Source organism: Callorhinus ursinus, unplaced genomic scaffold, assembly GCF_003265705.2.
Source record: "Callorhinus ursinus isolate GAN/ISIS: 27379988/994484 unplaced genomic scaffold, GSC_fseal_2.0 scaffold72, whole genome shotgun sequence".
NCBI classification, from domain to species: domain Eukaryota; kingdom Metazoa; phylum Chordata; class Mammalia; order Carnivora; family Otariidae; genus Callorhinus; species Callorhinus ursinus.
The window spans coordinates 5,228,356-5,251,701 of NW_027397134.1; the positions used below are offsets into that span (position 1 = coordinate 5,228,356).

Here is a 23,346-nt window from a genome sequence, read left to right on the forward strand (position 1 = left end):
GTCGGGGGAAGGGACAAGGTTTCACGAACAAAGAGGAGGGCGGAGAGGGGCTGTTCTGAAGACTCCACGAGTTGGACGAGCCCGGGCCACTTACCCCGGCTTTGGGCGCCCTCCCTGACTTTGATGCGAAGCTGCGTCCTCCTGCCGATGCCTGCCCAACCAGCCAAGGTCGCAGCGGTAGTGGCCCCAAGACTATGATCCCCTACAACCCGGCCCGCGTGGGGCGGGACTGACGTGGGGGCGTGGCCGTCAAATTGAATTTCCCCAATGGGGCACGAGAATGGGCGGGACCCTCCTAAGGACTGGCTGGCGCGGCGGCGCGGGGCGGGGCGGGCAGGGAGGCTGGCGCGGCTGGACGGGCGGTGCTTGCAGAATCTCGGGGACGGTTGCTGAGGGGGACTGGGATCCCGGTTGCGGCGCCTTCCGCCTGACCGTTCCTAGTCTCTGTCGGATCCCGAGAGACCTAGCCTGAGCCCGCGCCGAACGGTGGGCCGGACTGAGAGGTGGGTGTGCAGGCCTCTGGGAGGCACCGGGACCCCCTACGGGTCCTGGCGGTGGAACGCGGATATCTGGACAGGGGTTCTGGGACTCCCAGGCTTGGGAGCTTCCTCCCATCCACTGAGGCTCTAAGCCATGGGATAAGGTTCTAGACCGCGGGAAAGGATACCACCCACGGACCTCCAGGAGGCTCCACGACCCCCAGGGACCCTGGTCTGTGGGGGCACGCACCTTGGGGAACGTCCCACATTACTCTGAGGTCTTTCTTAATCCCCGGGGGCCGCAGGCTGTGTGTGTGACAGGGAGCCCTGGAACTGAAGTGGGGCAGCGGCGGGAGTCCCTAAGGAGAAAGACACTTCCTATAGTCCCCCGGGCGTTCTGACTTTCGCATTAGGGACCCCTGCCCCTCAGGAGACATGGGGGAACTCAGAGTGTCCACAGAACCTAAAGTCTGGTGATTGCTGAGTGGCACTTCGGGGGGATTACCCCAAAGTAGGTTGATAGAGGCAAGGACCCCAACAGAGGGAAGATGGGTGGTTAACACCCATCCAAGCCTAAGGGGATGGGAAAGGCAAGCCACCACTTGAACAGGCAGGGTCCGAAGAACCCCAACTGCGGCTTAGGGACGCCCTTCACCCCACCAGACCCCTTCACCGGATGGGGTGACTCGACAAGTGACTGTTCTGGGGAGGGGGAAGGCATGACTGAGGGATGAATCAACATGGGGTGGGGGGGGCAATCCTGGGACCATTTTAGTCCCCATACATTAAGCACCTATGGTGTGTCAGGCTGTGGTCCCTCAAATTCCATAAAGACATGAGGGCTGAAAAAAGAAGAAAGGAGCTGGAAGTTTGGGCCAGGATTTAGGGGGCCATGATGGGCAGTGATGGGGCAAGAGGGAGTGACCTGAGCCCCTAGGAGCACTTTGGAAGGGGGCTTCAGGAGCCAGAGGTGGCCAAGATTTTGATTAAATCCATCCCTGCCCTCTGGGTCTTTGGGATCCTCCTTACCCCTCTGACAAATCCCTGGCCCTCTTCAATCCTCACTTTGCCTATCCAGAGGTTGGACGGATCAGGTTCTGAAAGCCATTCTAGCTGGGAAATTCAGTTCTAAGTTTGTAAATTGGCAGGAGGAGCTGGGTGTCGGGACACCTGGCTTCATGAGGTCTAGACGATTGGCATCAGGGGGAGGGTAGGAAGGGGAGAAGGGAGGGGTGTGTATAGAGGGCTGTGGTCAAGAACTGGAAGACAGGATGTTACCTCCAGTGGATTAAATCACCTGGGGAAATGAAGGGTAGTGGCAGCATGGATTTGGATATGGGCACAGCCCACAGCCAGAGAGACTCAGCTTTTGGTCCGGGAGGGGACTGGGCAGGCCCTGGGGATAGGTGGGTGGGGCAGGAAACTGGAGTCTGGCGGGCACCCCCTGGTGGTGAGCAGGCTGTGGTGGGCCTTCTTAATCCAGGTCTCTACTCTCCCTGTTTGATGCTTAAGACAGGGAGAGAGCCCAGTTTAGGCCACACAGCCTCTGGCATCAAGTTAGCTGGGCAGAAACCAGAGACTCCCCCCCTTGGTTTGTTAAGTTTTCAACATGCCAGCCTAGGATAGAGGGGAACTCCCAGCCAGGGGCCACAGGTAGCAAGGATGGGACACCAACAGATGATCATGGGTTAGAGAGGGAAACTGAGGCACAGAGCCCAAGTGCCTGTGGTTTCCAGAGGCCCCAGCAGGCCTAATTCATGTCTGTCTCCTGCAGAATTCCCTGAGCTGGTGTCAGGTGCCACAGGCACTGGAGATCTCACCAGGAGGGGACGGACAGAGGTAGGGGCCAGCGAGATGGCGGATGAAGCCTTAGCCGGTCTGGACGAGGGAGCCCTGCGAAAGCTGGTAAGTGGCCTGTTCATCCCTGCTGTGATGACAGGCAAGCCAGGTCAGAGGCAGGGCCTGTCCAGGCTACCTCTCAGCTGACAAGAGGCGGGGTGAAAGGAGGGGGCAGGAGGAGGGCTCAGGGGAACAGGACTAAGCCTGTTATGCATGGCTGATGCAGAGGACCTAGTAGCATGTGCCTGTCCATGCCAGGTGCTAAGGCCTGGTCCCTCCCAACCCCCCACTGCCACCACCTGTTTAAACAGTAACTGCTGAGGACTCGCCCATGTGTAGCTACAGGTGTGGGGAGGCTAGATTTGCTCTTCCAAGCAACAACCTGGGCAGTGCCTGCCCCTGGAGGCTGGCCATAATGATAATAGTAGCAGCAATGATTAAAAATGCCAGGGCGCAGGGGCGCCTGGGTGGCCCAGACTCTTGGTTTTGGCTCAGGTCGTGATCTCAGGGTCCTGGGATTGAGTCCCGCATGTGGCCCCCCGCTCAGCAGGATGTCTGCTTGAGGATTCTCTCTCTCCCTCTGCCCCTCACCCTGCTCCCACACTCTCTCTCTAAAATAAATAAGTAAATCTTAGAAAAAAGTGCCAGGGCACAGCAGGGGTCAGGCTGGCTGCTAGACCATCTCACAGAAGCTGTGACCACAGCAGCTCCAAAAGCCAGGAGGGCACTGTGGCTCAGAGAGGGGAAATCACCTCCCCGAGGGCCCCCAGCTACAAAGAGGATGTGCCAGGATCCAAACAAACCCCAAAGAGGGCCATGGGGGACCAAGTCTTGGGTAACTCAAAGCCAGAAGATCCCATAAAGAGGGAAAGGCCTTGGGGGCCCTTGTAAACGCTGTCATTTTTCCCTCTCTGAGCCTCAGTTTCTTTACCTGTAAAATGGGAGGGGGAGATCTGTGCAAACATATATCTAGGCCCTAGAGCTGACATGGGGATAGGATGAGGCATGGGCCCAGATCTTAGAGTGGAAGAATAGGCCTACTCTTTTCCCAGCTTCTTGAGCGCCCTGTCTAACCATAGCCCACCCATCCCCATGCACAGAAAGGCTGTAGGGCAACACCACAGGGCAGGCATGTGCCCACTATCAAGGGCAGGGAGCTACTGAACTGGAGGAGGGGCCAGAGCCCTGCCCCCCACCAGCCCTTTACCTTTGTGAGGGTGAGCAGCCAGAGGAATGGGGATTAAAGATTTACCTTCCCTAGGGGAAGGCTAGTTGACCTACCCACCCCCATACCATTCTTCTGGAGGCAGGGGTCACTGGGCAGTGGCCCGTACCGCCATGACCTACCTAAGGCAGTCAGCCTGTGTGCCCTCAGACCAGCCCCTTAGACTCTCTGGGTGTCTGCCACCGCCACAGCCGGCTGTGTGCCCCATTGGTTTTTCAGCGGTTCCCACCACATCAACTCGACCTCCCCTCAGGAAGTCAGCTGGGGGTAGTAGAGGCAGAGGGTTCCGGAAAGAAAGCCAGGTCTCCGGGCATCTCCATGTTGAGGGGTCCACTGTGAGGCTCAGGGTTCTCCAGTCGCCAACCCCCACCCCATGTGGGATTTCAGAGAAGGAGCCAAAGCAGTAGCTGTTGTCGGCCCAGCCCCGCCCCCTCCCTGGGAAAGGACTGACTAGACGCTGCCCCTCGTCCCTGGACAGCGAAGCCGCGCGAGGTCTTTCCCACTCCCAGACCGGTTCCTCCACGGCCGGGGCGCCCGCCATTACTTCGCCCCGGCACTGCCGAGGGTCCCCGCCCCGAGCGCCGGCCTGGCTCCCGCCGGCCTGGTGGCAAGAACGGGGGCGTCCCAAGCCGGGCTCCTCCCCGCGGGGCCAGGCCTTATAAGGGAAAGCTGGCCCGCGCCCCAGCTTTGGGCCGATTCGGGGACCCGAGCAGCCGCTTCCGGCCTACGCTCCCGCACATTCCTGAGGACGGGGCGGGGTGCCTGCGCGGGATGGGGGCACTTGGGGACAGGCACGCCGCGTGTCCCTCCGCCACATACCCGGACGCCCTCCGCCTCGGTCCCGGGTTCGAGTTCAAGCTCCGACGCTCACTAGCTGGGTGACCTAGGGAAGCCGCTTAAGTGCTATGAACTTTGATTTCCTCTCCGTAGCCGGAGACATTAAAGCAGGCGGTGGCTGGGGGCTTCCTGTCGGGCTCCCCACCGGGCGCCCAGTTCGGGGCGGCCCGGGAGAGGCCGTGCCCTGGGAGGGCGGGCGGTTCCGGAGCCTGCGGGCCTTCGGCGCCCCCTGGCGAGGCCTCGCTCCACTGCCGGCCGGTCTCCCAGGGTAGCTGGAGGAGCTGGGACTGAGGAAATGCCTGGAAAGTCTTCTGTGTTGTGCTCGTGGGGAGACTGAGTCCCAGAGAGATGCCGGGGCCTGCCAGACCCCACCCCCCACTCCCCAGCAGCGAGGACAGAAAGGCCCGGAGACCCGGCCCCCAAGGAGGAGGAAGTGCCCTCTTTCCTCCCGGGAGAATGTCACTGGGCAGTTTCGGAAACCGCCCTATCCCCTTCCCCTTCCTTCTGGTGGACAATGGCGCTTTGTACTTCCTTCCCTCCCTCCCACAGCCCCCTCCACACACAACGGTGGGGCTTGAAAGGGCGGGGAACATAGGCCACACAGCAGGGCTACTGTGGGCAGACAGTATACCCAGGCCCAAAGGATAGGGTCATGCTGGGGATGACCAGTGGAATAGGTTGTCCTTCCCCCAGCCCCACTCCACTCATTTGGTGGGGGGATCAGATGGAGGATCCTATTTTCCAGATGGGAACAGTGAGGCTCCTAGGGATTACAGAGGTAGCCAAGGTTCCACAACAGGCTGTTTTCAGGGACAAGAACCCCATCTCTGGAACCCAGGGCATTCAGAAGGGATACCCAGGAGACAGAGGGCTAGTCATTGCATCTCTTAGTGTCTTTACCCTCTGTACAGGGGGACTGAACCAGTTGACCCCTCAATCACCAAGTGTACCACGGATTGTCCACAATCTCCAAGTGTACCACAGAAAGCTCTAGTTCTGAGGCCAGGCCTGGAGGGTGGGAAGGTGAGCCTCATTGTCCCTCCCTCTGCTATAATAGGCCCCCTTTATAGTTCTCTCTAGTCCAGGCTAGAGAGGGTTCCTTACACAGTGGTGCCAAGGTCCTTGAGGTACCCACCATGGCAGACAGACCCTAGCAACAGAGCTATCTTCAGCTCAAGGCTGACCCTGGAGTCAGAGAAACATGGGTCCAAATCCTGGCTCAGGTCATTTGGCTGTAAGCAAATGACTTCTCCCCCTTGAACCACGGTTTCTTCATCTGTCAGAGAGGAGTAATAAAGTACCTAGGTTTCTGTGAGATTAAGACAGACTGGGGGCTCAGTGCAGGATCTGTCATTTAGGGTCTCAATAAATGTTACTGATATCTTGTATCTTGTACTCATTTACCCTTGCCTTTCTCTCCTCCTAAGCGGCTAGAACCAAGGAGAGGGTGATGTTTACTGCATGCACAGCTATGCAGGGGGACCCCAAGTCACTGACCCCATCCCCACCCACTGCCCTGAGGTGGGAGCCATTGTTCCATTTGGCAAATAAGAAAACCGAGACACAGATTGGTTAAGGACATGTTCCTGACCACCCAGCCAGGCGTGGACTGAGGCTGGAGCAAGCTGGGGGTTCTGGCATGAGCCTCAAGGAACCCTCCCATAGCTCCTCAGAAATGTGGAGCCTGAAGGAACCATGGAGGGATCTGTCCTCCAGAGCTCTCCCCCTACTCTTTTCAGACTAGGACAAGTGACCTGATGGCAGATTGGGCCAGCCCATACACCCTGCTGAAACCTATCCCCATCACTTCTTGGCCTCCCATCCTGGAGTAGGAAGGAATGACTGGGGAGGAGGCTATAAGGAAGGAGGTAGAGGGTTCCTGGACCCTACCCCTGAATGATTTCTCCAGGCCAGTCCTCTCTTTCTTGAGCCACAGACTGTAGTGGGGAGAGGTACCGGGGAGGCGGGGGGGAGGGCACAACAGAATTGGCTGACTCTGCCCAGCGAAGGTGCCCTTTCCTGAACCTGGTTAGACCAGCCGCCTCCAATTTCCCAGGGATTGAGAGGCCCAGAAGCTGGTGGGAGCTCCTGTCCCCCCATTGATACCCTCTCTAGGGCCCTGGGTAGACCCTAGTGCAGCTGCATTATCTATCTGGGGAACTGACCCTCCTACTCTGGGCCCTGGTCCCTTTGATGGTGGTTAGGATTGGGTCAGTACAGGGGGAAAAAAATAGCCCCCAGCCAGGCAAGAAACTAGGACTCCTGAGCACCTGCTTCTGCTTCCGTTTTCCCATCAGTCCAGTGTGGATGAGGCTGCTACCCCCAGCAAGGCTGTAGTGCTTTGGGACCAGAACATGAGAATCTTCTTTGCTCACAGGGTGGACTCCAGCTGCCCTAATCACCCTTTCCTCTCCCAGGGACCCTGTTAGGAGCCCATAGGGTGGCCTCCCTCTTCCTGACTCCCAGGCTCTTGGGGATTTGATGAAGGACTCTGAGACAGGAGTCAAATCTCAGGAAGCAGTGCCTGGCTTGGCAACTAGCCCAGGTGGGCAGTTGCTGGCCACCCGCTCTGTAAACCACAGTGCCCAGCGGCCTGTCCAGGAGCTCTGGTTCCATGAGCCGGGTCTCCCCGAGACCCTGGGTGGGTGGGAGGGCAGGCTCGTGACAGGCATGTGGCAGAGAGAGTAGAGACAGACCACTCATTGTGGCCCAGGCCAAGCTGTGGGCCGCTGGTGCCCGCCCTCCACCCTGGCAGCCAAAATGACTCGCCCCTCACCCCTGCCCGCCCCACAGTTGGAGGTCACAGCGGATCTGGCAGAGCGGCGGCGCATCCGCTCAGCCATCCGGGAGCTGCAGCGGCAGGAGCTGCAGCGTGAGGAGGAGGCCCTGGCATCCAAGCGCTTCCGTGCCGAGCGGCAGGACAACAAGGAGAACTGGCTGCAGTGAGTGGCCAGGGCGTTGGTCATGCAGGTGGGAGGAGGCTGGCGTTGTGCAGGCGGGCATGAGCACAGCTGTGTCTGCCGCCCATCTGGGTGTGCCGATGGCAGTGCAGGCCGGCATTTGGAATACACCGGGATGAATGCGGGCCCGGACCACTCGCCGGTCACAGGGCCCTGGACACACCCGTGTTGACAGCACGTCTGAGCCTGTGGTTTTAGTGCTCACGGACATGGGCAGGCATGTGCCAGTGGGGAGCCAGAGGGGGTGCACCGCTCCCTGCCCCTCTGTCAAGGTTCTGGGTACCCTGTCCTGGCCCCTCCCCTCAGCCCACATCCTCCATGACTTGGCTACGGCAGTGGCGGTTATAGTCCCGATGTCCCTGCAGCTCTCAGCAGCAGGAGGCGGAGCAGCGAGCTGCTCTGGCACGGCTGGCAGGGCGGCTGGAGTCCATGAATGATGTGGAAGAGCTGACCGCGCTGGTGAGGCCCAGGCCAGGGCAGGGGCTGGGGCGGCGGGGCAGGTGAGGAGCCGGCCTCCGCAGTCCAGCACCTGTGGCCTGCTTCTCATCCCCAGCTGCGAGGTGCCGGTGAGTATGAAGAACGCAAGCTGATCCGAGCTGCCATCCGCCGCATAAGGGCCCAGGAGATCGAGGGTAGGTGCCCTGCCCTGGCCCCGCTCTGTGCCCTGCTGCATGCTCCCCCCAGCACCTCCGGGCCACGCACCTGACATTTTGTCCTTCCCTTCCAGCTGTCACGTTGGCTGGGAGGTTGTGCAGCGGGCGTCCCAACAGTGGCTCAAGAGAGGAGAGCAAGGGGCGGGCAGCACAGAGGCTGGAACGGTGTGAGGTAAGGAAGGTGAGCAGGGTGGGAGCGTAGCCCAGTGTCCTGTGCCCATGGATGCCAGCAGCAAAGAGCACCTGTGTGTTTTTGCTAGGCTGGTACTTGACCCAGGTGGGGGGGGGGGGGCGGGACACCAGGGCTCTATCTCAGGCCCCTGCCTACTCTCCTGGGCTACTTCTGGCCACATGTCTAGACTTTGCATTTACCCAGTCTAGACTTTGCATTTACCCAGACCTTCCCCCCAAAGTGGTCTTGTCTATAATGCTCCCGAGTGTGTCTCCCCTTATCACCCTGCTGCCCCCCTCTCACCCACCATGGCCATCCAGCCTCTACTCGGTAGCTAATGCAATCTCCCTGAAATGCAGATCTGACCCTGGTACCTCCCCAGCTTAAACCCATCCTGAGGGCTGTCCCTCCCTATCCAAACAGCCCACATCCTGACTTTGGCTTATCAGGGCCTACCTATCACATCCCAGCTGACTGGTGGAACACTGTTCACAGAGTTGACTGTTCTCCAGGGAGTGTGGTCAAGCTGTGTAGATTCCTTAAGTGGCCAGCAGAGGCCGCTGGGTCCCAGTCACTGAAGGACTACCCCCACAGACACACCCACTGATTAGCCAGGCTAGGATCAGGGCTCTGGGGCCTCAGCTCCAGAGATCTGTTAAGGCCGGGAGTCCCCAGCAGGTCACCTTTCATCCCCAACCCCTGGCATAGGATCTGGTCCTCTCTGAACTACCCTCCACTAGGCAGTGCCAGGAGGTTGGGAAGTGAGGATCGGTGTCCATGCATGTGCAGGTGTGCCCACAGGAAGCTATGCCTAGCCCCTCTGCTTTTCATGCTCTGCCCTGGGCACCTGACAGCCTGGGGAGCCTTTGGCTGCATCCCGTGGGTCACCCACAGGTGCCAGAGCCAGAGAAACAGGAGCAGCAGGCAGAGGTCCCAGAACCAACCCCAACCCCCCAGGGCACCAGCCGGGATGTGACCACGGTGACACTCCTGCTGCGGGCCCCACCTGGGGGCACACCCAGCTTACCTGCCTCACCCGTCAGTTCACCCACCACTGCTTCTCCTGAGCCTCCACTAGAGCCTACTGCGGCCCAGTGTCCTGCTGCTGAGGCTGTGGGCAGTCCCGAGGCACCCTCCAGCCCACCCAGGGCCACCAGTCCTGAGCCCCAGGAAGCACTAGCCACCCCCAGCACGGAGAGGCAGGTGGTCAGCAAGGTGAGTGTGGATGAGGGACAGGGATGCCAGGCAGGTGAGCTCCTTGATTTGGGAGTCAGGCCCTGCCTATGCTATGTCTCCCCTGCAGCTCCTGCCTGGCCCCACAGAGCCCCCAGCTGTCCAAGGCCCCACCAAAGGTCCTTCCAATACAAAGAGAGCAGGTGAGGGTCCCAGGAGGGGTAGCTACAGGCCTCCCCCTCCGTGTCTGGAAAATGGGCTCTAGTGCCTAGACAGCTTCAGCTTCTTCAAGGCTAGGCAGTCCCTGACACTCCTCCCACTGCCCTGAAGTGTCCCCACCCCCAGCCTGGCCCGCCCCCCCCAACCCACCCCCCCCAACCCATGGCCAGAGGCCTCCCCACAGCCTTGAAAGGCAACGGGCCTCAGGCACATTCTTTTCCCCAATAAGGGAGTGCGCCCATCTCCCAGCTGAGGCCATGGGCAGTCCTGGCCTACTGGCCGGGGGGGGGGGTCCCCCATCCCCATCGGCAGGGAGGATCTGGGCACCCTTCCTCCAGCCCAAGCCCTAGCCCCAGCCCCCAAGAGTGTCCAGGTCATCCTAGGGTCAGTGTGGGAGGAGAAGGAGGAGCCTATAAGATAGATACAGCTGAGTGGGGGGCCAGGAGCTAAGGAGGTACAAGACGGGATGGGGAGGCTGGGGTACAGGAAGGGGTTGGAAGGCTGAGGTGGTATGGAGGAGAGAACTGTGAGAGGTGGAACCCCCATATCCACATCTCCTTTATCTTCCCCCACCTGGCCACCACCCTTTCTCCAAACTGCCAGACCTGTCTGGACCCCGTCCCTGCCAACGCTCCCTGTCCGTGCTCAGCCCCCGCCAGCCAGCCCAGAACCGAGGTACTACCTGTTCCCACTACTGTAGACTCGGGGCAGTCCCTGTCCCACCAAGTCACTGATAGCCCTCTTACCCCTTCTAGAACCCCCGACCCCTGCCAGTGGACCTTCCCCATTCCAGCGGGCCGGCTCCGTGCGGGATCGTGTGCGCAAGTTCACCTCTGATTCTCCTATGGCTGCTGGGCTCCAGGATGGTCCACCTGGGTTGGCCCTGGGTCCCTTGACCCCCACAAGACTCTTGGGCCCCTCCCACACCAGCACTACCCCTGCCTCCTCTTCCAGTGGCTCCTCCTCACGGGGCCCCAGTGCCACCTCCTCCCGCTTCAGCAAGGAGCCACGAGGAACAGCCAGGCCCCTGGCCCAGCTTCAGAGCTGCCCCGGGGAGGAGGGCCCCAGGGGGCGGGGCTTGGCTGCCAGGCCCCTTGAAAACGGAGCAGGGGGGCCCGTGGCCCGCTCAGAGGAGGCCAGTGCCCCGCTTCCCGTGCCTGTCGGCACTGCTGAGCCAGGGGCCAGTATGAAGACCACATTCACCATCGAGATCAAGGATGGCCGTGGCCAGGCATCCACTAGCCGAGTGCTGCTGCCCACAGGCAACCAGAGGGCAGGTAGGCCTCCCTGCTGTCTCCCCACTGCTGGGGATGAGTGCCTGCAGCCAGCCACCCAGCTCTACACATAGGGCAAGTGCTGTGGCCAGGGTTCAGGGTGTCTCCAAAGGGTGTGCTGGGAGCAAGGGGCACCATTAACCTTGGCTGGCATTGCCCTCACTGCAGCTGATCTGACAGGAGCCCTTCTCCCCCTCCAGAACTGACGCTGGGGCTACGGGCGCCTCCCACCCTCCTCAGCACCAGCAGTGGGGGCAAGAGCACCATCACCCATATCAGCAGCCCTGGGACCCTGGCCCAGCTGGGTAGCGTCACTCACGTCACCAGCTTCAGCCATGCCTCCCCCGGTAGTCGGGGAGGCCGCAGCATTAAGGTGAGCCCCTCCTTACCCCACCAGCCTCACGATCCATCAATCTTATATAGACTGCTTCAGCCTGTAGGGCTAGCGGGGTTCCTCTGGCTCTGCTCCTCCCCCATTGCACACACACGGAAACTGAGGCCCAGACAGAGCAGGTGGCTACCTACAGTCCAGAGCCAGTTGGTGGCAGAGTTAAGGGCAGACTAGGGTCTGTATCGCCCACTAGGTGTGTCAGAAGCTTACTCTGTACTGGCCTCAGGCTTCCCACGTGCTGATCTCTGGTCCTTACTCCAAAATTGGTTGGTTCATTCCTAATGAACAGATGGGAAAATGGAAGCTCAGAGAGGGTGGTGATGAGGGCTTGCCCCCTCTTCCTGTGGTAGTCTCAGTGTCCCTGCTCCTACTCCAAACTGAGCCTCAGCCCCAAGAAGCAAAGCTGCTGATCTCATCCAAGATCAGCCTGGCCTCTTAGGAGATTGGAGATTAGTGATTACCATCTGCATCAGCATCTCTCAGGGGCTGAGCAGAAGCATTGATGGGAGGACAGGCAGGGGTACCGATCAGGTGAGGCAGCAGCCTAGCAGGTGCCATGAGAACTGAATACGCTGCACCCTTCCATTATTCATTCCTGAGCCTGGGATCAGCTGGCTGGGAGCTCAGCTGGGGAAGGAATCCCCAGTGGGCCGTCCGGCTGCCCAGGTAATGTCCTCTGGGCTGCACTGGGGACTGAATGGGACTTTGGTTGAGGTGAGATGGCTAGAGCCTTCTCGGGGGTGACTGGGAGAGGGTGGGGGCAAGAAAGCACCCTTTCCCCTGCAGAGCAGGACCTAACTGCTCTCTGCCAAGAGAATGAGGGGATGGTGGCCGAGGCCCTTGAGGTGGGTGGGAGGTACAACCGTGAGCTCCGCATCTGATACCACCAGCTCACCTCAGTTTCCCCATCTAGAATCAAGGGAAAGCAGAAAAGTGCCTAAAATGTGCTCAAAATCTGTGGTTGGATCCCAGGGCCACAGGCAGGCCAGAGAATATTTATGTTAGGGACGAGACACTTGTTATAGCAGATTGCTCAAAGTCCCGCCTCTCTGTGCCTCCATTTCCCCCATTTGTTCAAGGCTTTCTAAAACTGCATGGCCTAAAGGCAAAGGAGTGCAGGCTCTGGAGTCTGGCAGACTGGATCCTCACAGTTAATGCAAATGGTGGCCCAGGCAGACCCATTCCTTGCTCCCTGCCTTGATTTCCCCATCTGTGGGGCATGGGGCTGTGGCCTAGGTAGTCCTTCAGGACCTGTGCAGCATTTTTGTACTGCCAGTCTGTGATCTCTGCAGGGCCAGGGCCAGGCCTGGCAGTCTGCCTGCTTGGGCAGGCCACCCCTCCCCCACAGCCCCCTCCACAGGGAGCCCAGAATAGGTTTCTATTTGGGCCCCAGCCTCAGCTGGCGGGTGGCAGGCTGGGAGGCCGGGAGGCCAGCAGGGGCGGGGCAGGCCCACTGCCCTTGCCTTCGCCCTCAGGCCAGCTGCAAAGACTCTGACACTGCCAGCCAGAGGCAACTGTCCCTACCACTGTGCCCCTCGTTACCCCACCATAGAGCCCCTGCCATCACCATGCCAGGGGTACCTGGGCCTGGGTCTGAGCTGGCTGCAGCCCTTGAGGAGCGATTGGGCTTGGCGCTGGAGGAGCTGCGGGCAGTGGCTGAGGCAGGCCGGGCGGCAGTGACCCAGGCGGCTGAGGCAGTAGCCTCAGCCATGGAGCCAATGGCCCGGGCAGCTGAAGAGCTGCGGGTGGAGACGGCAGCACTGAGCCGGCGGCTGGATGCACTGGGCAGGCAGGTGGAGGTGCTGAGCCTGCGGCTGGGGGTCCCACTTGTGCCTGACCTTGAGCCTGAGCTGGAGCCCAGTGAGCTGCTCCTGGCCGCTGCCGATCCTGAGGCCCTCTTCCAGGCGGCTGAGGATGCCGGGACCCCCGTGGCCCACCCGCCTGCCTTCAGCACCCGCCGCCGCTCCTCTGCTGGCCCTGCCTGCAGCGGCAGTCTCGTAAGTCCCTATGGGCTGGGGAAGGGGGGGGGTGGTTTTGAGTGGGTTCTCCCTCTGCTGAGGGGCCTTAAGTTATGCCACTACCTTCTCTGAGCCTCAGTTTAACCTATCTGCAGAGGGACTGGGATGCCAGTGCTCCAACACTCAGGCGAGAGGGTGCCAGGCTCCTGGCCCTGAGGCATGCCTGGTGGCTGCCCCAGCGGCCCCTGGCTAGGGCCCAGCCCCCACCCCCACCCCTCCTCTGCCCCAGCCAGGCTGAGTCTCCCTAAAGCAGCTGCTACTTTGGCTCTCCTTACCCTCAGAGCAGACAGAGAGGCCCTGCCAGGAGGGGAGGGGCTGTGATAATTGGGCTGGGGGCTTGTCCGCAAATGGTTGGAAGGTGGCCTGGGAGGGGTAGGGTGCTAGGTTGGGGCTGCAGGCCCCTTAGGGGGAGCAGGGGCAGGCTTCAGAGAGGACTTGGCTCTGAGCAGTCCCAGTCGGACACCTGGTCAGGAGCCCAAGGGCCCTGGTCCAGCCCCTTTGGGGTGTGTGTGTGTATGTGTGTATGTGTTTGGCATGTGCTGCCTGGGCACTGGCCCAGGAGGACCCAGGCCTTGGGAACTGCCAGGACAGAGCACAGCCTGCCTGGGAGGGGGCTGGGAATGAAGTAGCAGAAAGTTAAGCTACCTTCAGCTGAGACCCCAGGCTACATCACACTTACAGAAGGACTGTGGGCAAGTCATGCAGCTACCCTGAGCCTGTTTTCCCTTATGGTAAATAGGGACAGTAAAATCCCTAGTGTTTATACAACACTTAATACCAAATGAAAATCACCATTGCTGGCACTGCTAATTGTATTAACACCATTCCGGGTAGATGGGAAGCCCTATGGCAAGGCTATCAGTGCCTCTTCCCTGAGTCTGACCACAATATGACCATCCTTGCATGGGCAGTCTGGCCAGTTGGTGGATATTTCTAAGGCTGTGCCCATAGACCCAGGGCCTGGTCCCCTGTCCATTGGGGGCATGGTTGGTTTCCTCTACACCCCTCCTTAAAATCCACGCCCTCTCCCCACCCTGCAGATGGAGCCAGAGCCAGTAGCACCCCCCTCTGCAGCAGTGGAAGTGGCTAATGGCGCCGAGCAAACCCGGGTGATCAAAGCACCAGAGAGGCGGAGCCCGCTGAGCGCTGAGGAGCTGATGGCCATCGAGGATGAAAGCATCCTGGACAAGATGGTATGGCCAGATCTGGTGGGCTAGGGGTTGGCAGGAGGCAGGAACCAGCAGCCAGCAGGTGGGTAATGACGGGTTCTATCTGCAGCTGGATCAGACGACAGACTATGAGGAACGGAAGCTCATCCGGGCTGCACTACGTGAGCTCCGACAAAAGAAGAGAGGTAGAGAGCCACTTGCCCCACTCCAGATCCAGCTGTTCCATTGCCCAGCTGCTCCCCTTACGCTGGGGTCCATTCATGGACACTCTAGTTCAGTAAACTGCCCTACCCAGCTTCTCTAGCCCCAGATGTTCCCTTACCTCCTTCCCCCTGGATCCAGCTTCTCCCTTCCCTAGCCCCTTCTTTCCCCCTGGTGACCCCAGTTATACCATCCCCAACCAGCTTCTCCTCTCCTTCCTAGACCTAGTTACTCCCTTTCCTAGCTACTCCTCCTTGGATCCCATTGCTTCCCCAAGTGCTGCCAACTACTCCTTCCCTGAATCCAAATACTCCTTCCCCCAGCTGCTTTTCTCTCCTTGAGAGCCACTGATGACCACCATAGCCTCTGCCCCCCACCCAGCTTCCCCTTCCCTGAGCACTTCCTGGACCCAGCTATTCTTTCCCTCAGCTTCTAGATTCATTTGCTGCTCTAGATACTCGCTGAATCTGACTGCTTCCTCCAGGCCCCACTAATGACCACCTAGCCCCTGTGCCCACCCACCTACTTCTTCAGGCCCACTTACCCCTTTTGCCATCTTCTCTCCTGACCACTCTTTCCCTGTATTGAATTACTTCTCAGGTACCTCCAGTTACTCCCTCCTTGGATCTAGATAGTGCCCAGAATCTTCCTCCAGCTGCTCTTTTCCCACCTAAGGCCCATTTAAAGACCCACTCAGCTACTAGCCTCACTCAGCTTCTTCCCTGAACTCTGCTACTTCCTCCCTAGATCTGCATATTCACTCTGGAATAAGTTACTCATTCCCATAGAAACGCCCTTCTTGGATCCAAATACTTCCCCTTTGAGTTTAGCTCGTCCATATTCCCCGTTTCTGCCTGAGTCCATTGCCACACACCACACCCCCCCCCCCCCCCCCCCCCAGTTATAGCTTTCCCCTCACCCTCAGCTACTCCTAGAGAGGGCCTTTGTCTCCTGTGTCTTCAGCATTTCTAACAAGTTGCCCTCCACCCCATCTTGTGTGCCCTGTGTGCCCATGCATATGTGCTGTGTGGGTGATGGGTGGCCCTTCTGGGCATGCATGGGGCATCCCCCCCACCCCCCGCCCAGACCAGCGGGACAAGGAACGGGAACGGCGGCTTCAAGAGGCACGGGCCCGGCCAGGGGAGGGCCGTGGCAACACAGCCACTGAAACCACCATGCAGCACAGCCAGAGGGCAGCCGATGGCTCAGCTGTCAGCACTGTCACCAAGACTGAGCGGCTCGTCCACTCCAGTAAGGGGGCCAAACAGGGCTCAGGGCTCCAGGTGGAATATAGCCACCCCACTGGCCCCATGCCTCACATTCTTCCTCTCATCCCCTGCCCCTCCAGATGATGGCACACGGACGGCCCGCACCACCACAGTGGAGTCCAGTTTTGTGAGGCGCTCGGAGAGTAAGGCCGCCTGGTGTCGCCCTGTGCCTGCCTGCCTGCCCACCTCCTCAGACTCTTCCTCAAGCTCTCTCTCCGTACCTTCATCTGTGTGTCTCTCTGTCCAGCAGTCACTTTCTCTTCTCTGCCTGTGGCTACCACCATCCCCCCCACAGCCCCCTGCCCTACCTCCTGACGTCCAGCCAAAGCCCTCACCCTGCTCCTCTTCCCCTTTCTTGTAGATGGTGGCAGCAGCACCCTGGTGCAAACCAAGACCTTCTCCTCGTCATCATCCAAGAAGATGGGCAGGTGAGCACAGGTACCCATCATCCCCTGACCACGTGGAGTCAGAGCCACATGGGACCTCACTGCACACCCATTCTACAGAGGGGTAGACCATGGTGCTGGAAGGTGATAAGAATACAGTCAGGGAGAGTCAGAGCAGGAATCAGGCCACTCCTGGTCCCCTTGCGATCTCACCTAATCCTCAACCACATCACTGGGGAGGCCAGAGTTTTGCTCAGGGTCTCCCAGCTCTGAGTGGCAGTGATAGCACTGAGCCCGTAGAGAGGACTGCCTGCCACTGAGCTGCCTGGTGGCCCTGCCCCTTCCCAGTGTCTGCAGACCACGTTCCATGTCACAGAGCACTTTTGTACCTTATTCCATGAGGGAGGAGTACATCTCCATCCCACAAAGTATATCGGGGCTGGTAGGATCAGAATTCAGGCTGGGAACCAGAGGGGTTCAAGAACTCTGAGTCAGGGGGCGCCTGGGTGGCTCAGTTGTTAAGTGTCTGCCTTCGGCTCAGGTCATGATCCCAGCGTCCTGGGATCAAGCCCCGCATCGGGCTCCCTGCTCAGCGGGAAGCCTGCTTCTCTCTCTCCTACTCCCACTGCTTCTGTTCCCTCCCTCGCTGTGCCTCTCTGTCAAATAAATAAATAAAGTCTTTAAAAAAAAAAAAAAAGAACTCTGAGTCAGAAAAGACCTGTGTTCAAGTTCTTGCACTGCTGAATCCCTTACCTCTGAAACCTGAGGCCAGAGGCCTCCCTTCCCTTGTGAAGTTTAAGATTTTTATTTATTTATTTATTTGAGAGAGAGAGACACAGCGAGAGGGAACACAAGCGGGGGGGAGTGAGAGAGAGAGACGCAGCCTTCCCACCGAGCAGGGAGCCCCATGTGGGGCTCGATCCCAGGACCCTGGGATCATGACTGAGCCACCCAGACGCCCCTCCCCTTGTTAAGTTTAAAAATGGCACATAGGAAAGGCTCAATAGATATGAGCTATTATTATTACCATCATTCTGATTATGCTGGTGGGTATTATTAGTTGATAGTGCCCAGAATCTGAACTCACCTAGTAACTTGATCAGAGAGTGAGCCTTCTCAGAGAACTCCCCAGGGGCCAAGTCTGTCGAAAAGAGTGGCTCCCACCTTCTTGTCCTTTGAGCTTCAGTCTACTCTGCAAAATGGGTGTGATAAGGACGCCTCCCCTGCTGACCTGTGTTGCCGGTGGTGGATATACCGCAGGGTGTAGGGTACAACAAGACCCCTCCCTTGGCAAGTGGGGGTCGAGGCTCAGGAGGAGCCTAACAGTCGCCTCCCTACCCTCCCCCCCAGCATCTTTGACCGCGAGGATGACGCCAGCCCGCGGCCCGGCAGCCTGGCGGCACTCGAGAAACGCCAGGCAGAGAAGAAGAAAGAGCTGATGAAGGCGCAGAGCCTTCCCAAGACCTCGGCCTCCCAGGCGCGCAAGGCCATGATTGAAAAGCTGGAGAAGGAAGGCGCCGCGGGGTGAGTAGCAGGGGGCGTGGCTGGGCGGGGCCAGAAACGGGAAGGCGCCTTGGGAGCTGTGCTGGGAGGGGCCTGAAGGACGGGGAAGGCGGGGCCTGGGACCAGCTGGATGGGCGGGCGGAGGCAGCGTCCCCTATGGTGTTGTGACCAGGCCTACCCTCACCACCACCCACCCCCACGCGCCCCTGCAGCAGCCCTGGTGGACCCCGCGCAGCCGTGCAGCGCTCCACCAGCTTTGGGGTCCCCAACGCTAACAGCATCAAGCAGATGTTGCTGGACTGGTGCCGAGCCAAGACGCGTGGCTATGAGGTGAGCTCTATGAGGCCAGGCAGCCTAGCTTCTTTCGTCTCCCCACAACCCCCACCCCGCAGCTCTGCAGAACTCCTTCTCACACCCTGTGCTTTTCACAGCCCCCGTGCCTGGCAGGGAGGATGGAAGCCCTCTTTTGGGATGAGGAAACAGGCTCAAAGAGGACACACAACATGCCCTAGATTCCAGAATAAGTGATTAAGTGGCAGGGCCTAATGGGGGCCCAGTTCAGAGCCAGACCTCACCCTTGGAGTCCCCCCTCATTGCTCTTGGAAATGGGAGTGGGTGAGCCGGGTAAATTTCTATAAGTAAGGGAAGGAGTGAGGGAGGCATGACCATGGTCTTAGCTGGGTGGTGCTGGGCCTCCTGGTTGCTCTGTGCCTATACGTAGCAGACGTGGGAGTTGACAAACTCAACTGAAGGATGCTCGTGTTCCCACTGCCCAACCACTGTGCAGCCTTGGGAAAGCTACAGGGCCTCTCTGACCCCAGTTGCCCTACGTCTGGAATGCCAAACGCTGGGGGCATAGAAGTTAATGGGGAAGCTGACCAATCCTTCCACCACCCATACATAGCACGTGGACATCCAGAACTTCTCCTCAAGTTGGAGTGATGGGATGGCCTTCTGTGCCCTGGTGCACAACTTCTTCCCCGAGGCCTTCGACTATGGGCAGCTCAGCCCGCAGAACCGGCGTCAGAACTTCGAGGTGGCCTTCTCATCTGCTGAGTAAGTGTGGGCCCCAGCCCTGCTGGTGTCAGCTGGGCATCTGGGGCTGTGCATCTGGGCCAGGCCCAGCTGCCCCAAGGCCCCTTAGAGCTGGCCAGCTGCACTGTCAGACAGCGGCTGAGATCCCCCCTTCCCCAGAAAGCCCCTGTCCTCTCCACCCTGCCCACCCGCCGCTGAGCGTGCCAGGTGCCCGCCGGAACGAAGGAGCCGCCGGCCGCCTACCAGCCCCGGCCAAGGCCCACCAGGTGGCCCTGTCCATATCCCCTCCATCCTCCCTCTGCCCCCTCCTCCCTCTCTCTCTCCCTTTCTCTGTCCTGCTCTCCTCCCACTATCACCAGAGCTTCCTGCTCCCACGGGATCCCGGCTGGAGATTCCAAAAGGAGGCTCCTGGCCCCGGGCACCGTGCCCGCCCAGCCTATATAGGTGTTGCCAGAGGCTTATATAGGACATCAGCAAGCCCTCCACTTTGGAATCGTTACCCCGTCTGCTCACCTCACCCTCAGCACCCTCCATCTGTCTTTCCTTTTCTCCTTTTCTCTTTCTGGTTCCCCCAGATTTCTTCCTCTTCCCCCTCCCCCACCTCCTCTCACGCCTCCCTCACCCCCCCTCCCTGGGGCACAGCCCTCCTCTCCAACCTCAGTGCCAACGCCATTGCCCCACACCCCGTTCTCGCTTGCCCCAAGAGTTCTCTGCATCTGTGACTGGTCTGGCCCCCCACCCCTGTCTGCATCGCACACCATTAGTGATGGGTAGTGAGCGGCACGTCCACAATGGGGAAGGGGCATGCGGGGGGGGCCGGCCGACTGCAGCACTGAGAACGTAACTGAACTCTTGTCTCTGTGTGTGTGTGTATGTGTGTGTCTCTCTGTTCTCCTCCCCTTTCTCTTCTCTGCCTCTTCCCCCTCTTCCTCTCCCGGGCCCTGCCTCCCTCCCTGCCCCTTCCCGGCCCCCTACCCTCCCCAGGACCCATGCGGACTGCCCGCAGCTCCTGGACACAGAGGACATGGTGCGGCTTCGAGAGCCTGACTGGAAGTGCGTGTACACGTACATCCAGGAGTTCTACCGCTGTCTGGTCCAGAAGGGGCTGGTAAAAACCAAAAAGTCCTAACCCCTGCTCAGGGGCCCCACGGTGAGAAATGCTGCCTCGCCCACCTGTGCTGTACGCTGGAATCTGCTCAGAGGGGCACAGAGAGAGACCAGGGAGGTGGGTGGGAGAAGCAACAGGATCCTGAGAAGAGCCGGAAGGAGCCAGACATGGCCCGATCTTCTGGTAGCTTGGGGCCTAGCAGGCAAGACCATTCTTCTAAAGGGGCGGTGATGACCCACATGAGTAGGACTGAGATGGAGCAAGCCCAGGAGGGGACCCCAGAGGAGGCACCTGAGCCGGCATGCAGGCCCAGGACAGCTATCTGAAAAAAGTGCAAACCGAGCTGGGATCTGAATGACAAGTTCAGGATAAAGGAGGGAAAGGGAGTCCCGGGCAGAGGGATGAGCCTATGCACAGGGCTGGGGTCGAGAGGGAAAGAGAGCATGGCACACTTGGGAAGGGAAGGAAGTTTAGTCTGGGTAGGAAGGGGAGAAAGGGCCACAGGAGCTTGAACTTCCTCCTGAGGACGAGAGTCATAAAAGATTTCCAAACAGAGAAGGGATGTATGTGATCTGGTTAGCATTCTAGAACAATGCCTGGATGAGGGATAGGGAGGGAAGGAATGGGCTAGATAGCTGAAGCAGCTTAATAAGAAACTGGACAGGCTTCCTGATGTATCCAGTTAGGGAGAGAGAAGGAGGCTCAAGGAATCTGCTAGGCCTCCAGTTTGGGCACTGGGGATCTGTTGGTGCCACACTCATTGGAGAGCTCAAGAGTGGGGCCAGTGTAACAGGAAGATGTTTCTGGATCTCCACAGCAGCTCTGGCATTTTCTCTCTAGTCACCTCACCTCAGGGCCACAGTAGAGAATTCAGGTCCTGAGCGAACTGTCCCTTCCAGACGAGCTGCTCAGAGAAGGAGAAAGGTGGCTCGGCGTCCTGGAGGTTTTAGGTCAGAGACAGGGCCAGAAGCCGGAACGCCAGACTCCCCACTTAGCGGCTGTTTTCCTTACCCCATCACTTTTCCCACCTGTTGTGTAGAGAGAAGAAAAGACAAAGGCTCAGAGGGAGCAAGGGGATTGCCCAAAGTAATGTGAGTCAGGGGCAGAGCTAGCCGTGCACTCAGATGCCCCTTGGGGCCTGGAGCCATGTCGGGGGCAGCCCACATGTGCACACATATACCCAGAGAAGCCATGCAGGTGAGGGGAGGATGGGCTTGGTTCTGTGTCCAGGTCATATATGGACTTAGGAGCTGCTGCCGAGCAGGCTGGCCTGGAAGGAGAGGGGCCAACCCAGCCCTGATCCAGTTGGAAAGTGTGACTCAGCCGCGCTGTTGCTCGAATTGCCCTGTGTTTGGCCTGTCACTGGGGCAGCTGGAGCCCTGCGCTGTGAGCCCCAGTGTAAACAATGGCTTTATAAGGTCTCCAGGGAAGACACCAGAGGCAGGAGGGAGCTCCACGTTGGGGAGCCTGGGATCCCTGGGGTGATAGCCACAGCTTGAAGAAGATGCAGAGGGAGGCTGCCTCTTTCCCCATAGTATAGCCAGGGAAATGAATCCAGCCTGGGGCAGACATGATCCCAAGGGCACATAGCACATCAGCAACAGAGTCAGACACCCCCTCATTCATCCTAAGTGCTCCCAAGGTCTCCAATGAGGCAGAGAACTTGTTGCTATAGAGATGGAGAAACTGAGTCACAGAACAGGGCAGAGCTTTATCTAGCGCACACAGCTGACCAGGGGTACAGCCTGGACTGAAACAGAGGTCTCCTGCCTCCCAAGCTGCTTCCAGGAAGGAGTCCAGGTGAGCTGGGAGTAGGCCCCAGCCCTACCATGGTCCCAAGGTTTGACCTTGAAGGTGCAAGATGGGAGGAGGTAGTCCTGGGCCCTTTGGTGTGTTGGCAATAGGAACGATTCCTGCCCTTATGCCTTCCCTGCCGAAGGAAATTCAGTTAACATGGACATGGGAGGGAGCAAGGCAGAAGAGGTCTTGCTTTGGGAGAGGAGGGGAAATGGAGCCAAGGAGCACACTCCAACTTTAGAGCTCTGGGGCTGTCAGATGCTGCCGCCCACTGACTCCAGAGTGAGGAGATGGCTCCAGGCAGGTGTCAGCAGCCAGAGCTGGGGTGCTTGAGTCCCAAGAGGCCCAGCCTTGCACCTGCTAAGCTATGGGGCTTGAAACATGACTCCTGGTCTGTGACTCAGTTTCCCTATCTGTAAAGTACAGCTAGCACTCTGGAGGGTGACAGAAGGGCGGTCCCACCCTTGAGCATGTTGTAGATGGTCCTGGCTGTTTTGGTTGGGACCCTCGTCTGCCTCCCCTGCTCTGGCCAAGGCAGGTGGTAAGGGTTAAAGAACTACCCCCCCGCAACATACACACACACTCGCTGTCCTCCGTCTTATGTAGTGGGATTGTCCCCTGGTGCAAGGACAGGGGTTCCCGGGCCTCTCTGCAGGAGGTACCAGGCCAGGCATCTGAGAGATAATCCAGGACACAGAGGGTTACAGGGGCGGGTCCTTAATGCAGAGAAAGATTTCCCATTGGTAAGGCCCCACTGGATCCAATGGCCCAGCCCGGAGGCTTGTGCCAGCTGGAGTGTGCCATTGAGCGTGTGTAGGAGGTGGCCCTCCAGAGAGAACATGGGTGGAGTCTGGAGGCAGGATTCCCCCTCCCCCCCCCGCCCCCGGGCTAGGGGTAGAGACGCGGCCGTGCCCAGAGTTGGAATGGAGCATGGTGCTCCTCTCCCATCTCCACCTCCACCTGCCTCGCCTGGCTCCCCATAGTGATGCTTCTGGGCTTCGGTGAGTGGGGCCTGGGGTTTCCTGTCTTCCCCGAAGGCTTTTACCCCTTCAGTCAATCAAGAATCTGGAGTTTATGGAAGACCAACAGGCTGCAAGCAGTGAAAAGACCTCCAGGTAGAGGGTAGCCGCAGGAGGCGGGGTCGGCGCTGACAACCACCCCGTGCCCCCTCCCTACAGGATGCTGGTGGACTGCGTCCCTCTGGTGGAGGTGGAGGACATGATGATCATGGGCAAGAAGCCTGACCCCAAGTGCGTCTTCACCTACGTGCAGTCGCTCTACAACCACCTGCGGCGCCACGAGCTGCGCCTGCGAGGCAAGAATGTCTAGCCTCCCTGCCCGCACGGCCCGCCTGCGGCAAGCAGCCCCCCACCATCCAGGCACCATCCCCTCCCTGTGCGCCTGCCCACTGCTGCCCTGTCTGTCGCGACACCCTCCCCTGCATACACACGCTGCGTTTTGATAAATTATTGGTTTTCAACGACCCTGACTCCTCTCTGCCTCTCTTGGGGTTGTTAAATTTACGGCAGCTTGGCAAGGGGTGCACACATCCCCATTCCACAGCAGCCAGGTATTTGGGGATGCCGGGCCTCTCGGGGGTACTGGGGGGGGGCTCCTATTGCCCGCCCTCCCGCAGCAA

The 23,346-nt window shown here is 59.3% G+C and overlaps 1 protein-coding gene across 11 annotated transcripts; it reads left to right on the top strand.

Annotated features, from left to right (window-relative positions):
* The first annotated feature begins 366 nt into the window (after nucleotides 1-366).
* SMTN (smoothelin) lies at nucleotides 367-23,190 on the top strand. Of its 11 annotated transcripts, none has more exons than XM_025858233.2 (21): nucleotides 367-503; nucleotides 2,254-2,384; nucleotides 7,174-7,322; nucleotides 7,706-7,799; nucleotides 7,894-7,972; nucleotides 8,068-8,174; nucleotides 9,060-9,380; nucleotides 9,469-9,541; nucleotides 10,161-10,232; nucleotides 10,313-10,834; nucleotides 11,032-11,204; nucleotides 14,281-14,433; nucleotides 14,519-14,594; nucleotides 15,697-15,861; nucleotides 15,959-16,021; nucleotides 16,240-16,306; nucleotides 17,615-17,788; nucleotides 17,980-18,097; nucleotides 18,672-18,823; nucleotides 19,787-19,952; nucleotides 22,886-23,024. In XM_025858233.2, exons 2-20 carry the CDS (start codon nucleotides 2,334-2,336, stop codon nucleotides 19,929-19,931), a joined length of 2,754 nt encoding a protein of 917 aa, XP_025714018.1. In that variant the 5' UTR covers nucleotides 367-503; nucleotides 2,254-2,333; the 3' UTR covers nucleotides 19,932-19,952; nucleotides 22,886-23,024. The 11 variants fall into 11 exon arrangements, with proteins under 11 accessions (XP_025714018.1, XP_025714020.1, XP_025714016.1 ...); XM_025858235.2 differs by having other exon boundaries at nucleotides 8,068-8,165; XM_025858231.2 differs by lacking the exon at nucleotides 19,787-19,952 and having other exon boundaries at nucleotides 22,886-23,190.
* Nucleotides 23,191-23,346: the final 156 nt, after the last annotated feature.

Bases quoted from the DNA above. Each gene is read 5' to 3' on its own strand.
- SMTN (XM_073886758.1), top strand. From the start codon at position 2,334: ATGGCGGATGAAGCCTTAGCCGGTCTGGACGAGGGAGCCCTGCGAAAG. The intron at 7,973-8,067 runs GTAGGTGCCCTG...CTTCCCTTCCAG, and splicing joins AAGGGCCCAGGAGATCGAGG to CTGTCACGTTGGCTGGGAGG. The intron at 9,381-9,468 runs GTGAGTGTGGAT...TCTCCCCTGCAG, and splicing joins AGAGGCAGGTGGTCAGCAAG to CTCCTGCCTGGCCCCACAGA.